This window comes from Rhipicephalus microplus, unplaced genomic scaffold, assembly GCF_043290135.1.
Source record: "Rhipicephalus microplus isolate Deutch F79 unplaced genomic scaffold, USDA_Rmic scaffold_15, whole genome shotgun sequence".
NCBI lineage: Eukaryota > Metazoa > Arthropoda > Arachnida > Ixodida > Ixodidae > Rhipicephalus > Rhipicephalus microplus.
Genome location: NW_027464588.1, coordinates 2,642,424 through 2,659,921, shown reverse-complemented (window position 1 = coordinate 2,659,921; position 17,498 = coordinate 2,642,424). Strand labels below are relative to the sequence as shown.

General features: G+C 44.0%; 1 protein-coding gene across 2 annotated transcripts in view; it reads right to left on the bottom strand.

The window, feature by feature from the left end:
* Positions 1-13,081, bottom strand: part of LOC142784672 (uncharacterized) — a 28,759-nt gene extending 15,678 nt beyond the window's left edge. For both annotated transcript variants that reach the window (XM_075883131.1, XM_075883132.1), the window contains exon 1: positions 12,929-13,081. In XM_075883131.1, coding sequence (XP_075739246.1) covers positions 12,929-12,943 — 15 coding nt within the window. In that variant the 5' untranslated portion in view covers positions 12,944-13,081. The remainder of the gene's footprint in view (positions 1-12,928) is intronic.
* Positions 13,082-17,498: the final 4,417 nt, after the last annotated feature.

The following is a 17,498-nucleotide window of genomic DNA, read 5'->3' as shown; positions in this document are numbered from 1 at the left end:
AACGCCGGCGAGCACGCGCACCATGTCACGTCCAAATGTATTGGCGCCTTGACTGTGACATGTAGTCGTGTTCTCACATGACACGCATCTCATAATTATGTTTTCACTAGTAACATACCTTCGTCATCCATTGACGTCACGTAATAGCAAATTTGGCATATGTAAACCTAGCGAAACGGCCGTGAGCGCGTCATGAGTGTGGCATGTAGTCATGTTACATGACACGCATGTTGTGATTATCATGTTCGTATGTGTATGTACCTATCTTGTCCATTCACGTCGCGTAATACCGAGTTTGGTACATGTGAAGCTAGTGAAACGCCCGCGATAGCATCATGAGCTCGGCATGTCATGTTGTTACATGACACGCATGTCATGATATTCATGTTAGGGTCTGTCGCTTGTGTTCGCCGTGCAATCATGTCATACCGTACCAGTTTCGCAACATGCCATGTGAAGGAAATCACCGCAAGAGTGGCAGGACCATGAAATGTAAATCATGACGTTCATGTCACGATTTTCACGTTATAACCAGTCAAATATGTTCTTCATAAAGTCATGTTATGCCATACTAAGTTTGGTATCAATACCATTATCGAAACGGCCACGAGAGCTAAAAGTCGTAGGCGGCTAGATAGATGGATACGCGCTAAGTCACCGAAGTTCGCTAAGAAATGCTTGGCATTAAAAAAAAAAAAAAACTTCAAAACGTGCTTTCAGTTTTGATGTTAGGAGCTGGTAAATGAGATGACCGAAAGTTTTTTTTTGGTAGAATGCTTGTAATCTTGAAGCCGTCTATAGCAATAATCACAAGCTCTATGCCTTTCATTTGTGCAACAGAGTAAGACTTAGTGGTTTTCAGTGACCCTTCAAGTACTTTTTGGCTAATAATGCAAATACTGTGCGTACAAAAATTAAAGGTTTGCGTCTCTACCCTGAATATTTCATTTGTTTGAAAAAGGGTGTCAAAATCTTTGCGAAAATTTGGCAGGAAGTTCAAGATTTCAAGTAAGAACCAATGACACCAAGACGTGTCTGTATAATTTGGTTGCCTATCCGAAAAGTCAAGGAGTGCATTTTGTCTGTAGCAATACAATGCCCATTCCCTTAGCTTCGTTGCTGGGATTGCCACGGGACGGCTTAAAGCTCTCCCATAGTAGAGTAACTAGTACTCGAAATCGTTACCTTTTTTTTTTCAAACACTTTCGCGCCTTGATGACACGGCCTCATGAAGTTTTTTGGACGGCAGTATTCAGCGAACCGTGGTAGAGTGCACCGTACTATATTCGTCGAACATTTTGTTTAAAATGGAACTTTTTCTGCTAAATAATTTTGCAGTTATGTAATTTCCACGCCCCATCCATCTCTTGTACATATTTGCGGAGATTTCCAACTAGTTTCATATATTCTGTATATACATTATATAAGTACATGGTATAATTATGCAAAGTGTTTGCACGTTAATTCTCAATGGCACGTGTTAAGGACACCTATGGACTTGGGCATTTTCGTAAAACGGCTTAGTCATTCGTTTTTGTTATTACGCTTGATGTATAGACACTGTTTTCATGTTTTGGTTGCGCGCCACGAGAATAAATTTTTTCGAAAATGAATGTCTTGACTTGTAGCTTGAACTGTAGCTTCATAACCGGGACAGCTTGTGGCTTTCCCAATTTATTCTCAACAATGTATTTTGGCTTTCCCAATTTATTCTAGGCTATCTATGGAAATAATCCATGCGTGGTACACTAACAGCTGAGGGCGGAGCGTATATATATGTTGTGAGGTTCTTCGTAATCGACTGTATAATTGTTAATCGCGCTAGTTTTGAATGAGGGTGTAACAATATGAACATAAAAAGTGACTCTGTGCCGCCTAAATTTTCATAATTGTTAAACATTTTCGTACACTATGCTCCCATTCTGCACGCGATGGCGCAGCTGGAAGAAATGGCCAGTATACTTCGAGTGAGCGCGACGTACAGAAGTATACATTCGCATTTATTCGGTTTCATACCTCATGCGGTCGTATGGTTTTCATCGCAAGCTACCAATGCATGTAATATAGGTGGCCCAAGAAGTAAACTACATAGCTTAGTAACGCCTTCTTTTGGGCTAGTAGGTGCCTATATAGCCAGGAAGCAATTGGTAGGCGCGTACCAGGAAACACGGGTGATAGAAAGGGCATGAACAAGCGCTTCTACATGTCCTTTCCATCGGGTTCCGTAATTCACACCTACGAATCGCTTCTCAAAAAAGTATAATTTATAATGACTGACTAAGTGGTGAGTCACGGCTAGCAATTACAGTGTGATTGTTGCATGCCCCGCCGCAGTGGTCTAGTAGCTAAGGTACTCGGCTGCTGACCCTCCGGTCGCGGGTTCGAATCCCGGCTGCGGTGGCTGCATTTCCGATGGAGGCGGAAAGGTTGTAAGCCCATGTGCTCAGATTTGAGTGCACGTTAAAGAACCCCAGGTGGTCGAAACGTCCGGAGCCCTCCACTACGGCACCTCTCACAATCCTATGGTGGTCTTGGGACGTTAAACCCCACATCAATCAATCAATCAATCAATCAATCAATCAATCAATCAATCAATCAATCAATCAATCAATCAATCAATCAATCAATCAATCAATCAATCAATCAATCAATCAATCAATCAATGTGATTGTTGCAGGGAAGAAGGTTTAAGCAAATTCAGTTTTGAGCTCTAGCCCTGTCGGGAAAAGGAGGGCATGGCACGTGCCCGTTTGACGCACAACATTTTCCCTTTAGGAGCGAAGCTGCTTATAGGACCACAGGATGTCCACCCGGCTTCAATCCGTCCGGGTGCCGTGCACATCCTAACTGCAAGTGCAAAACGGTCGACAGAGCCCACATGAAAGGTACCTGCTATACCCTATGACGATGAAGATGGTGATGAACGATGGCGATCACGGACAACGACTGGTTTGCGCAGTGTATGACGTCTCGATATGCTCTACGATGCATTTCTTATGAATGGAAACAGCCCACAACCACGAAGGGAACGTGCAAAGGTGTTTGCCAGCTTCAGGCTAAATCCGATGCCACAAAGCAGTAAGGATGAAGGCAAAACTAAATTAACTACACAACATATCATTTATGACCAATAAACATCGTATACGTGACTGTACACCGTTTTGTTACTCATTTACATGCGTGAGTGGTGAATGTCACGGGTGATTTACGGTAACACCGAATGATCCCACTGCTTCTCCCACCCATCATCACTCACTTCAGGTTGTTGCCATAATTTTTTTCAATTTTATAAAACCTCCTTGATTGTAGTAAACTCGAGATCACAAGAGATACCGTATAAGTGCTGCAGTGAATCGTAGCTTTCAGGTGTTAGTGATAGAAATTCGTATTATGCTGAAAGTACCTGAGGGCTTCGCGTCGTGATTGTTAAACGCGAGCTCGTTGTGAACTCCGGTAATCACCATGTGCCCGCAACGAGCACAGTTTTCCATGTGTGAATGCAAACTGTCATTTCTCGCTCACGATCGCGTAGTACTTATAATACTGTGCCTGCGTTACACCCAACCAATTGAATGCGACATGCTGATAGCTCAAAGAACGCATAGCGGACATTGTATTGAACTTTTACGAAATTATTATGGCGTAAATTAACCTACCACGGTGATTTAGTGGTTATGGGGCGTTTCTGCTGACCTCGAGGTCACGGTTATGAACTTCGGCAGGGGAAGCCACGTCTCACTTGAGACAGAAAGCTTGAGGCCCGCGTATTTCGGCTTACGTGCACGTTAAAGAAAACTAGATGGTCATAATATCTGGAGCCGTCCACTACAGCGCCCCTCGTAATCATATATAGTGAGTTTGGGTTGTAAAAAGCGGACAGTTATCAATTATGAGTTAACTGAAACGAATTTTACTGGACGAAGTATATTGCCCTTTCCGTTAAGAATAGCAGAAAGCTTGGTCAGTTGATAAGCATTCATTTTGAAGGATAGGGCGTGCAAACACGGCCGCAAGAAGGAAGTTAGGACACTACAAACGCCTACCAAAGACTGAACAAACACACAACGGTAAAAATAAAGAAAGAAGACGTGAAATCTTATCGGCGCATGCTCATGCAGTGTGTGAACTTATTAACCTGGCATGCATGATGGTCTACCTAAAAGATAACTGTTGAGATGTTTCATTTAATCTTTATGTATATTAATCGAATGTTCGCTATAGCGCATGCGCTACCCCTATTATCTTCATGCCATGCCTCAATCATAAGATGCGTTTTCACATTCTTATGCCGGCACGAAACTGCGCATTCCTTGAATTTTGGTGTGAATTTACACTCACGGCAATGTAAACAAATATTAGACAGTGAGCTTCCACTTAGTGATCTCTTGCGTTCCAATATTATCTGGTTAATGCAGTGTGCAGGTGATCTACGTAAAAACGGCTGCAGTCGAAAGAACCCGAAAGGGACTTTGTCAATGAGATATAATCCTACCACCTTGTAATTCTCACTCAAGCGAAGCACAGTCCACGGCATTACTTTCCGACATGCACAAAGATATGCCAACGTGCCGAACACGTGACCCCTTCAACGAACTGGACCAAAGCGACACTATTCTCGCCGTACGAGAGGAGTCTTGAATGAGTAGAAGCCATTTGCGTAGTTGCCCACGGGCAAGAAGAAATCGCGTGGCGTGGGCTTGGGCGTCATTGTCGAAACGTCCTTTTCGGGGTTCCCTCTAATGCCGGCCGCCCTCGTGCTTCATACGAGGTGTGAGCTATTTAAAGCCCTCTCTCATTTTGTTAAGTAGCGCACCTGGGTGCGCCTCTTGTACGTCACGATTTTCAAGGACGCAAACTATAGCGTGTCCTTTCCAAGGCGCCTCGAATGTGGCGTGGCCGTAAGAGTCAACTGCGGCAACGCGAGTGGTGGCCGTGGTGCACGGCGTATAGTGTGACCGCCCCCGACTCCGCTTCGCGATCGTGGGCGAAGCCAAACCGCTTTGTGGTTCCGCTGTGCGTGAGCTGGCGTGTGCTTTTGCGCGTACGCGTATGTGTGTGTGGGTTCGCGAATCGTTAATCTGGGCCGGATGCGAATGACGTCGACAAAGGCGGCGCTGAGGCGGGCCGCACACGCATTGACAACGACGCGGTGGTGGAAAAGGCAGCGCAGATAACGCAGAAAGATGGATTGAGACGGCGAGCGGGAGTTTCGGGGCATTTATTGTGGAGTTGCGACGACGGAGGATTGTTGCTAGCTGGTTGTTCCAATTGCAAACGTTTGCAAGTTGCCAATGCGCACTGCAATTCTTTCACCCACGTTTATGGTAGCGTAGTTCCTACTCCTCGAGCAACGATGTCAACTCGGCACTTCGTGGCTTTTTGTCGCGAATCACTTGAAATCTTACTCGTTCGAAGAATCTAGGCCATGGCTTTCGCGTACCGTAGAGGACACAATCTCGGAAGGCTCGTATATGGTAGACAATTACTTAATAGCTATAGACCGCAGTGACGACACGCAAAAGTGAAGAACTTAAAAAAAAATCCGCCTTCTTTCCACATGCTTACTACGTGCAGTATATATCATTACACTTACACTAAACTTTCAAATATACATATTTGTGCGAACGGCGAGTGTATGTGTAAGGACATACAAAAATTTCCGTTCATGGCTGAAGGGTCACGCTTTTCTTTTTTTTTCCAATAGGATGTTTACAATGCTTGTGGGGCTCTGCCAGTAAAATAAAATTTGTCTATGCGGGATAATAATAATAATAATAATAATAATAATAATAATAATAATAATAATAATAATAATAATAATAATAATAATAATAATAATAATAATAATAATAATCCCTTACCTTGCAATGAGCTTTCTGAACTTCGCAAGCTCAGTATACATAGTGCGAAGTCTGAGGATAGCTTTAGCTGATTGCTGTAATAGCTCAATAACCGGAGCAGCTGCTTTATTTCTCAAGGTGTATGTACAGTGGTGTCAATATACGCAAAAGGTCTTGTCGTATCGGCAGCACATTAGAGCTCCTGGCACTCACTCTCGGTATGTAGAGTAAGCTTTACGAACGCGATTTAGCAGAATGTTTTTGAAAAACTAAAAAAGAAAAGAAACAGTTACCAAAGCTACGGAACCAATTCGTATGCGGAAGCCCTACGGACTTGTTATAGACTATGCGACACTTACTTGTATATTGAACTGATTTATCATTTCTATACTGATATCCTTCTCTCTTGATTTCGTGTCGTCCACCACATGCAGTGGTGTAGCGGTCAGGGTGCACGCCTGCTGACCCGAGGGTCTCGCGTTCGATGCCGGCTGCGGCGGTAGCATTTAGATGGACGCCGAATGGTGAAGGCTCGTGTCCTGTGCGATGCGAGTGCACGCTAAAGAACACCAGTTAGTCGATGTTTCCGGAGCCTAGGCACAACAAAGGCATCCTTCATAATAAACTTAAAATTTTGGAATGTAACAACCACATATATTGTTGTTAAAGTGCATGTCTTTGAATTACGTTTGCCTTTACCCTTGCAGGTCGCAATTCTACTTTTGTTTTTTTTACAAGCTTCCTTTTCTTTTTCTTTACTCTGTTCTGTATATATCTCTCTCAACATTGAAAGTCACTTTAGTGATGAGATCTGGTAAGAAGTTGGTCCTGGCTTGATAACGGCATTCTCAAAAGGGAGAAACTAACAGTGTTCTGCAACGGTGACGACATTCTACGGCACATTTAAAATCGATTTTCGGCGGCCTAGAATTGTACTGAACACGAGCGAGACTATTTCGACGAGAGCAGGCAAAGTTTCTACGCGGCTAGCCTGAAACTCGAGGAGGCGGGCTTTAGTGACAAGAGATGAGCACCTGCCTCCCACTTAGTATGCCATCACGACCGGCAGGTGGCCTTGGCGTCGCCCCAGGTGAGTGATCAAAGGAACGCACTTCCGTACTCTGCGCTTGTCGCGTCTAGTGATATTAGGGCACGCCGAGGCTTCGTGACCGTCGAATGTGCATTGCGTCGCTGTTTGTGTCACGTAATCGACGGATTCGTGATGCCTGCCACGTAGACGCGTGATCTTAGCGCCGTATTCAAGAGCGCGCCAAGGCAACTGAGAAAGTGTCAGTGATTAGATGACGAAATAGACAAAGATTGGTGACGAAATCGGCGAAGGCGGATAGAGAGAGAGAGAGAGAGAGAGAGGAAAAGCCGGGAAGTTAACCAGATACTGGCATCTGGTTTGCTACCCAGCGCTGGGGGCGGGGAAGTAGGGGCAAGAAAGAAGGGGCAGATAAAAAAATTGCCCGCAGCTTCCCTCGGGGGAACACTGAGGAGGATGCGGAGCATATAATTGGTTAACGGGGTGTTAAAGTGCGACTTACTTGGGTCGATGGCTAAATTGGTTAACGTGGTTGTTGGAGGGGGTGTTAAATGAGTGAACACGTACACACGTATGCGAAAGGGCGGCGCTGGTCGAAGGGACGTCGATCATTGTGTTTGTGGATTCGTTGGAATTCATTTCACCGCGACCTTGGACGTCGACGCGCCGTACAAACCAACCGACGAGCGGCAACTGAGCGAGCGAGCGCCGACCTTGAGTATGTATACAGCGCGACGGCGCATGCGCTGTCAGCTGTCGAATGTTCTCGAAGGAGAAGCGCGGGCGGCACAGATGGTGGGCGACGGCGCATGCGCGCACGTCAGCTGTCGAATGTTCGAGAAGCGGTGCGGACGGCGCACTACAAGGCGCGAGTATAAGATGCTTCCGCATCTAAAAAAACGCATGCGCACTCATGTGAAAACGCACACACACACATGCGAAGGCGGATAATGTGGCAGCATGCTTTGTGTGTATGTAGGAAAAGAGGGGACATCCTAGGAAAAGTTTCTGGGGCTTTCTATTGACGTCGTACGTGTTTACCAGAGTCATTAGCAATATTTGGTTATGTTTAGTAGCGTATACAATCGTCGCCTGAACCTTTTGCGTGCCTGATTTGGCTATGTAGAGGCGCTGATATATTTCATTGACAAAGCGACATGGTCTGAATAGTGAGATGAGTACAAGTTACTACTTGAAGCCGCATCGTAAACATTGCAGGCCCGATACAGATACTGATATTCGTCAGCACGTCATTTTAATGGTCACGTTGGTATTTACGCATTTCTTGGTGTTCATCAGGCTGCACGTTGTAATGTGCTGTACTGGCGTGTTGTTATCGTGACCCCGTCTTAGTTTCCCTTTACAAGATAACAAGTCAAAATATTGGTTGGCACTTCAGTAATCAGCATTCTTACCGGAGCAATGAGGGTGCCGCTTAGAATGAAATACGCTAAATTGCGCTCAGCTTCAAAGCGTAACAGGCACTGGATAATTAGAAATGCATAAAAACAGAGCTAGACAAAAGCGAAAAATGAATGTTCAGCACAACCTTTTCGTCATGATGGGAACAACTTAAACTACGTGAAACGCATGCAAGCAATCACTGCATGATATCTAGAACAAGTAATGTTATCAATTTGTGAACAGGAAGCCCAGCGTATCATTTCATCACGCGACGTTCGTTATAATCCTTTTTTGAGTCCTTGAAAACTTAACGCAAATCATGTGTGACACGAACCTTTATAATGAATTATTCAGAAAATCATTCATCCATTCGTTGTTGCTATACTTGTTTTTGGCTAAGTTACCGCATTTTGCTGTATTTTGGTCATGTGAAAATGGGATGCCAATACGAGCAGTACTGATGGTGACCTGAAATTATCCTCCGTTATTGTTGGATTGCGTCTGAAAAGGCGAATTTCACAGCTGAACGCCAGACAGCCGCAGCTAAAAATCAGTTGACTGAATGAAGCTAGGAAAAGTGATAAGCACAGGGAAGAGTACTGACCAAGCGTATTAATTATTAAAGATTAGTAAGAAGGACCTGCCCGTAGTGGGCCGTAAAGGAAGGTGACGGTTAGGCAAGGAAAGCCGTAACAATGGCCGCTCTCTGAAATAATGTTAACCGGACACTAAATGATTTACGCATGAAAATGCTACGGATTGTCAGCAGTAGAGCACGGTCTTAGATGTGGCACCAGATTGACGAAACTTTTCTTTAGTAAGTTGGTTAGTAGGTTGGTTAATGATTTGTCCTGCATCGGGATTGGTATTTCTCTTTCCTCAGTGCATGAAAGCAAACCGGATATTTTCTTCTGGTTAAGCTCCCTGCCTGTCATTTAACCTTATTTTCTCTACCAATAATAACTTTGTCGAAGTTTCGTGAAGAAGGACAAGTTACGTTATCGCCACTTTTTTACATAGTATATTTATCTATAATTATTTAGTAAATTCATGTGCATATATATCTAGTGCTGGTCGCTCATCTCTCCTGAATCGGTAATTTAACCCAAAGCGAGAAACTTTTAGCAGCAAGTATTGTAGCACGCTTACGTCAGTTCGACAGTTCAACTACAAAACAAAACACTTATGAAAATCTTCAAAATACTTCTGGGTAGTCATGTTGCAGGGTGTATCGTATCTGAGTTGCTTCCGATTTTCGAACCATTTGGGTACAGTCCTGGCAGCGGAGCGAATCGCGGGCGTCTAGCTTCGAGTACACTGAACCTCCGTCTCGAACAATATGCCTCCATTTGACTAATGACAACACCGGTTACACGTGACCATTTTCAGGAATTACTGATGGCAAGTTAGTGCGTGTTATTTTATATGTGTGCGTGTATGTATATACAAACGCAAAACAAGAAACGTTCGCGGAGAGGGGGCGGTTGTAGAAAGGCTCATTGGTGGTTTTAACCCACTGCCCTCTCTGGCTACACACACTGCTATATTATGAAAGTACTACCACGTTTTATAGGATGTAATGGAAGCCGCATACTTCGGTTACAGCGAAGACCTTTTTGTGTGTCGTAATCATTGTATGGACATTGCTCGCACATTTAGGCGGTAATTAAAGTTAAATATTTAATATGAAGGGAGCATGTCTTGCTGCGGAGAGAATAAAGATTCTCACGCAGGTAAAAACTTGGAGGGATATATGTAAAGTAAATAACGTGGTTTTACCCACGTGAAAATTTAGAGGGACACTAACGAGAGAAACGATCTCTCGTGTATTAGCAATTACCCGCCCCGTACCTTAATCGTTACGTTTACCGCGAAAGCACGCTTGCCAAGTGAGAAAACGTGCTGAAAGAAAAAGGAGGTTGTCGACCGCACCTTTAAACTCCCGCACAAACGGCCGGGACGTCATAGATTCGACGGCAGCTACTAGCGCCTATATATTTTATAATAAAAAGAAATCAAGCATATTGCCTTCTGAGTGCGCGAGAAACTTTACATAACATTTAGGGAAATTTATTCGAACAAATTTCGCAAGAATACTATGAAAGACTGACCTTCATGACGACTCAGGTGGAGATGTGAAGTTTCGAAATAAAACTTTGATCGTAATCTTCCTTTTCATTATAAATCTATGATGGTGAAATCAACAATGTCAGAGTTTCCAGACGATCTTTTATCAGTCTAAGCGGATTCACTATTTAACTTGGGTGTCTCTTGATGGGTTGTTCTTCGTAGCAACAACAGGACTTTCATTCTGTGAGTGAGAATATTCGTTCAATTCGAAACTGGGGAGTCAAATCCTGCCACCTCGACGCTCTTTCGCTTGGATCCGTACTGCCTCGGAATATAGTTGTAGGCACGTTAATGAGGCCGTCTTGAGAGATCGGTTGGTTCGCCATACTAGACCGAAAGTTGCGTTATGCATGAGGTGCTCAGCGTGTGTATGATACAGAAAAAAAAAAGGAGTTCCTCAGGGAGGAGCAAGTAGCATCCTGATCGGACCCCAAAAGATGACTAAGTGTCACAGCACGAGTGGTACGCGTGTCTGCCGTGGTGGAGCAGTGGCTAAGGTGCTCGGCTGCTCACCGGAAGGTCGCGGGTGCAATACCGGTCTGTGCATTTTGGTGGAGGCAAAATGGTAGGAGCCCATGTACAGTGCGATGCTAGCGCACGTTAAAGAACATAAGATCGTCAAAATTTTTGGAGTGTTCCATTACATCATCCATCATAATCTTATCTTCGTATCGGGACGCAATACCTTAGGTAATATTGAGTGCCGATTCTTTAGAAAGTCGAAGCTAAACAAATGCCCCATAAACCCAGATATTACTGGGTGTAAATTCTGTCGAACACTAATGCTAAACAAATCATTTACCAGTATCAAATGATATAACTTTGAACGCATAATTGTATGCAATGACGCGCGTAAACTATTTAAGTCATTCGCCACAGTGATGCACCGTGCAGAGAATTTTTACTTCTTGAGCCAAAGGAAAAAAGAAAATCTTCGTGATATTGCAGGGAATTCCAGGAATGTTAAATTATCCTATGAAGACCGATAATTAGCGGCCATAGTGCGCCTTCATGTGCTGTATTCGGTTATGGCGCATGCACCACGCAAGCATTGCCTTTGAGATTTGTGTCCGATATGCACGTGGAGAGATTTCTAGTTCCCTATTGCTGTTAGAATTGAAGCCCAGAATGTGCAGTGTACTAACAGTATACGAATCAATAAAATCATGCTTTTGTTGTGCGGCAGTGGAGAGGCTATATTCATGATTTCGAAAGTCGCCAGTACGCGAGACACGTTTAATTATATTATGTGTGTGCGTGGATGTGGGCGGAAATTAGTACTGTTGGGCAGGTAAACATTCAGAGAATTTCGTCAACGTTTGCATGTAAAAACTTGTGAAATAGAAAATTTTCATGTCTTTGAATGGGAATTCTTTGGCGTAGTACGGAATATCACTGGTTCACCAGCGTGTTTCCGGCTAAGTCAGTGCTACGACAGCCGCTTGTCATTTCAGGTCACAAAATACCCCTCTTAAACTGTGTAAATCTAAACTCGTGCCCTTAGCAATATCTTACGTTCATTGCAGTACCTGGAATAGACCAGTAAGAACTTGGGATCAATAGACCATTTTTCAATATTGTAAAGTTAGCTTTCCTGCTATGCAGTTTGAACAACCAATGGCGGCTAGTCACTTACTGCGAATAGCCTGTTCAAGCGCGGCTTTCTCACGCAATGACGTGGAAAATGTAGGGTCGGCTTTTTTGGTATAGACACCCATAATAGACAAGCTCTAGCACGCTAAACTAGAACCACGTCTCCACTTGAAGCACGATAGGGGCCGTCAATACACGGGCACATATGCAAGGTAGAGAAGCGCACTTGCGATTTATGAAAACAGTTTACATTTCTAAAAACAAAACAAAAATATCATTGTTTGCATTAGTGATACAGTGCTTCGTGTGCTCGGCCACTGAACCGAATATCCCGGTTTCGATACGAGCCGCGGCGGTCAGATTTCGATGGGGGTGAAACGCTAGCGTCCCGCGTGCTGCCAGTTGCACGTTAAAAGAAACTTCAGGTGGTCGAAATTTCCGAAGCCTCATTATCATACCTTGATCTCGGCACGTAAATCCCAACAACTTATTATTATTATAATTGTACCTGCCCTATTTCACGATGTGATGCTTTTTACGAATAATACAATGAACCCACCCAGCCCTCCATATATATTCTAATTATCATGACCCTAATTTTATTCTGAGGTGATGCGAAAAAAAGTGAAACGAAGTCGAGGTGATAGGATTATACTTCTCTCGTGAAATTAGCATTTACGGCATATTTTCACGCCATAAAGCAAAACCACGACGTCGTAGCCTTAGCACGTGAAACTCCAGAGTCGGTTACCATTAAGAAAATTGTTCGCTGGTCAATATCGGTGATTATCGAAGCCGGTATGGGTGTAATGGCGTGAAACGAGTCTCGAGAAGTCTTCCCTGTGAGTACACCAGTAAGGCCGGCGTTTCAGATGGCGAGAATACATTGCCGGTGTCCGGAGTCCGCACTCACCCTGTTCTCTCGCATGGTGGCCGTAGTCGTCGCTGCCCGTCGCCCTTTGGTCGATCGAGCGCCGCGCGCGTTCTAAAAAATCCTGCGTGCCGAATCCTCGTCGTGGACTGGAGTGAGGCTCTGAGAAGGAGTGTCTCTTGTCCCGAGGGCCACCCGAGGACGCCTTTGGACACGCCAACACACGCTCTCTGAGTCGGCGTTGAGAGCGCGGGCGTCCCCCGCTGAGCGCTCCTTATACGAAAGTGGCCTTCGGTAGCGAAAAGGAAAGGGCGACCACACTGTTGAGTCTCCTACCTGCCTCAGAGCACGCCACCCTCGCTTGGCCCGCAACTCTTTGCCGCCGTGTCATCGCGGTGATGACGATTGTCGGGGACAGAATTCACCCCCGCCTTCGTTCGCGCTTTTCCTAAGTTTTTGGGGCGTTTTCCCGCCGCTGCACTAGAAAAAGCCGGAAGCTTTGCGCTTTGTAAGTTGATTAGATGGGCATCGCGTCTTGTTTTCTTTACCTTCACCGACTTGATGGATTAATTAGGACTTTCAGCCGTGCCACGAGAAAAGCGTGGGCCAAACGTGGAGTGGGAGCAATCGCCTTACACCGGGCCAGTTACTGGGCATATTAAACGACTGGTTGAGGGATGTGTTCACAATCTCGCAAGAGAACAAATAGAGAGAGTAGTACTAGTGAAGAATGGGAAGGAAAAAAATATGAAAAAAAAGAAACGCGGAGAACCGAAGCACCGCGCACCCACAAAACCGCGTATACGCATACCCACACACTGCTCATTGTTAGTCATTCAGCAATGGTGCATCGCTCGTGTGACTAAACCAACCAGATCCATTTAAGTTCGATATTCAAGACAAGCACCACGCCCACGAAACGCCACGTGAACGCATACCCATCCTTCGAGACTTCCAACAAAGTTACTTTGTTCATGTGACATAACCGAGCGAATACTATTAGAAGGACACTAAAGTAAAGCTATGAGTCAGTTTAGACCGACAAGTTTTGCTCTCGATACTCTACTGTCGTTCATTTCACTAGCATAGGTCTATCAGTGAAGGTAAAAACGAAACAAATCATTCATTTTTAAATTTCGCGCTTGGATTTCTGCACGTGACATCGGGGATTCCAAGCAGTTCTTTAATTTCATTATTTGGGGACATTGCTTCGACAAAACATCCTGAAACTTTGTACGCTGCATCTCTGGTCCTCGCAGATGATAATGTTTTGAATATGCATCAATTAGGAGTTGACTAAGCGGTAGTGGACCCCATTATAAACTATGACGTCGTGGTGAATGGTGCTGGAACTTCAAGTTGGCGTCGCCGCCCTCTTTTTGTTTTTCCGCCCCTGCTCTCTTGCCAAGCGTCTACTCGTGGCAAGCGGGGTGATTGAGGTATTGTGAAATAGAAATTTACAGATGGGAGAAAAATGGTTTATATCTTTAGTGTCCCTTGAAGACAGATATTCTAGACCAACGATCGGCAGCCAGTGGAACTAATTTGGCAGGTTATGATATGACCCCCCGACCCCCAACCCTGCCCTCTTCATGTACTTTCCTGTCTGTTGGCCGAGATGGCAGTTTTTAACCTCTTTTTTTTTAATTAAATGTGTGTAAGGAGAGGTTGGTGCCAATGCGTGGCGCCGGCTACTCCTCTTCTCTTGCACAAAAGTCGGCATCGCACATTTTGTAGCAAACACAAGGCTATACATATGTACAAAGCACAACACTTACACAATGAGTTCATGTTTTTTAACACTGATTGTCCACACCACACAGAAATGGGTCCACACTGCATAGAAATGTGTCCGCACTACACTGAGTTTGTAAGAAAACACAAGTAATTACGTCAATTTAGGTGTTCACACAAAAACGTGAAAGTTCAATGAAATGTCTAAGGTGATTTTGTCGCTTAATTACTGAACTGTTTTCAGGAAGGTTTTCCCAAAAATATCGTAGTGAAACACGAAAATACTGTTTCGAAACATACCGCGGGTAACAGTGAAGTGCATTTGTTTTTCTGTTTAGTACTTTTGAGCTATTTCTGATTCCTCCAGAAAGTGAACGACTGCACGCGCTGCAGTGGCTTTTAGCTTTCCTTTTGGCCGTGGACCCAAGATTTTTGCAATTGATGGAGGTCGCTAATCCAGAGAATTGAGTATTTGAAAAAGGTTCCTTTGAGGTACGTCATGATTTTTACAATGCAGAAGATTGTACTCCACGTCTTCTTGAGCTTCTACACATGAGCAGGTAGGACTGCCAGCTTTCCTTATTCTATACATGAAAGCCTTCGTGTAGGCTGTACCAAGTCGAAGCCTATGGATAAATGTTTCTACCGATTGGCAAACCTTTAACGGAATATTAAATTCTATACAGGGATCAATGTTATACAACAGAGAGTTTTGCGCACCATTTTCGAACCAGGTTTCCTTAGACAGTTGACAGCTCAGCTTATTTATTAGACACCGTGCATCGCTCATCGATAGAGATAGCAGTGATATATTATTTTCTTGATGTGCTGCATGGGAAACGTGATCAGTTATGTCGTTTCCTGTAATTCCACAGTGGCTTGGCACCAACTGGAACATTATGGTGCGGTTTAAATCTTTTGCTATAGCGTACGTTGTCTGCATTTCATATGCGAGCTCACTAGCTTTGTTGCCCAAGCTTATTCCTTTTAAAGAAACTAATGAGGACTATGAGTCACTGATAACTACCTATTGAAGTGGACCTGGCTGTAAACATATGAAGCGTAAAGCACACAGTATTGCATAGAGTTCTGCTGTTGTGGATGTTGTGAAATGGCTGAGTTTAAAAGCTTTTCTCGCTTGGTATGCAGGTACAAAGAATGCCGACGTAGAGCTTTGATTCAGACATGATCCGTCGGTGTACACGTGAGTATAGTCTTCATAATTGATATAAAGGTGTGTTAGAGTTAATTGCTTTATTACAATTATGGGCATAGCATTCTTACAATTTATTCCCGGAATCGAAGTTGTAACATCTGGGATAGAGAGTCGCCATGGTGGGTGGGATGCACATGGAGGCCAATAGTCATGCGTAGGCAGTATACTCTTGAATTCTACTATTGTTTTTTGTATTCTTGCAGCTGATCTTTCCTGAATAGCTCGGTATAGGGTATGATTAGCGCGTTGAGTTGTTAACCGAAGATAATGCCGGCAAGTTTCCGTAAATCTCATAGCATGGAAAGTCAGTTGACGAGACTCCGCAATTACTAAAGCACTGGCAGGAGCTCGCGGTACACCAAGACATATACGAAGGCTTCTGGACAACAATCTTTGAATCCTCTCCTCTAAGTTACCTGATATCCCATGTAAAACAGGGGCAGAGTAAGCTATTCTTAGTCGAATTATTGCTGAATGTACACGTAATAAAGAAGAACATGAACTACCCTATCTCACTCCGGTTAGTCGACGTAATATATTGATTAGAGAGTTGACTTTGTCCTCTAATGATTTTATCTGTCGCGCCCAAGACAGACGTCTGTCTAAAATAACCCCTAAAGATTTGTGCTGTCGCACAAGTTGTAAGCGCTGAGAGTCTATCTGAAGTTTGAATTTCTTAAGGTATTTCCTTGGGAATGAAAGTACAGATGTTTTCTCATGAGAAAGAACCATGCCTCTACTCTTGAAAAAGTCATTGATGATTGTCAGCCCATCTTGAAGTTTTTGCTGAACTGCCTGAATGCTCTTGTCTGATGCCCAAATGCACAGATCGTCTGCATATATAGAATATTTCAAACTAGTAGGTAAGATATGGGATAGTTCAGCCATAATGCAATTAAATAAAAATGGGCTTAGTATGTTACCCTGTGGGACTCCTTGACTAACTTCATGCTCTTTATTTTTACCGTCAACCATGTCAATGAAGATTTTCCTGTCTCTTAAGAATTCTGCAATCCATCCTAGTGTTCTGCCTACTATTCCCAACTGAATTAAACTGTGTAGTTTTTGTTGTTGTGTCAAATGCTCGCTTTATATCTAGAAATACTGCAACGACAATTCTTCCACAGCTCCTCCCATGATCTACATAAGAATGTCTAGAATGGCATCCATGGTGCAGCGGCGTTTACGAAAGCGTGCCATATGTTCTGGAAGCACGTTCTTACATTCCACCCACCACTGACGTCTAGCGTTCATCCTCTTTTCCACAAGTTTACAAAGACAGCTAGTCAGGCTGACAGGACGGAAAGAATCTATGGATAACCTCTAATGAAGCTTTCTCTGGCAACATACGTTTTTGATTTGCAGCCTCCCGACGAACATGCAGTGAATAAACGTTATTTTTATTTGGGTATTGTAAACTCTCAATTCGCCCAAGCCTTGCTCCTTCCCTCAAAAGCCCCTCCTCCCTCTCTTAAGGTGCTGTCCGACCTCCGTTGGTGTCTGCTTCAGTCTCGTAGCCAACGAGGATGGTCTTGACGTCCCATCCACCGCCACAAATTGAATTGAAGGTGTGTGTGTTTTACCTACGATAAATAATAAAAATACAGGCTTTTCAAAGCCTTAAACAAGCTTCACCAAATTGTCAGTGTATCTTCGGTGTGA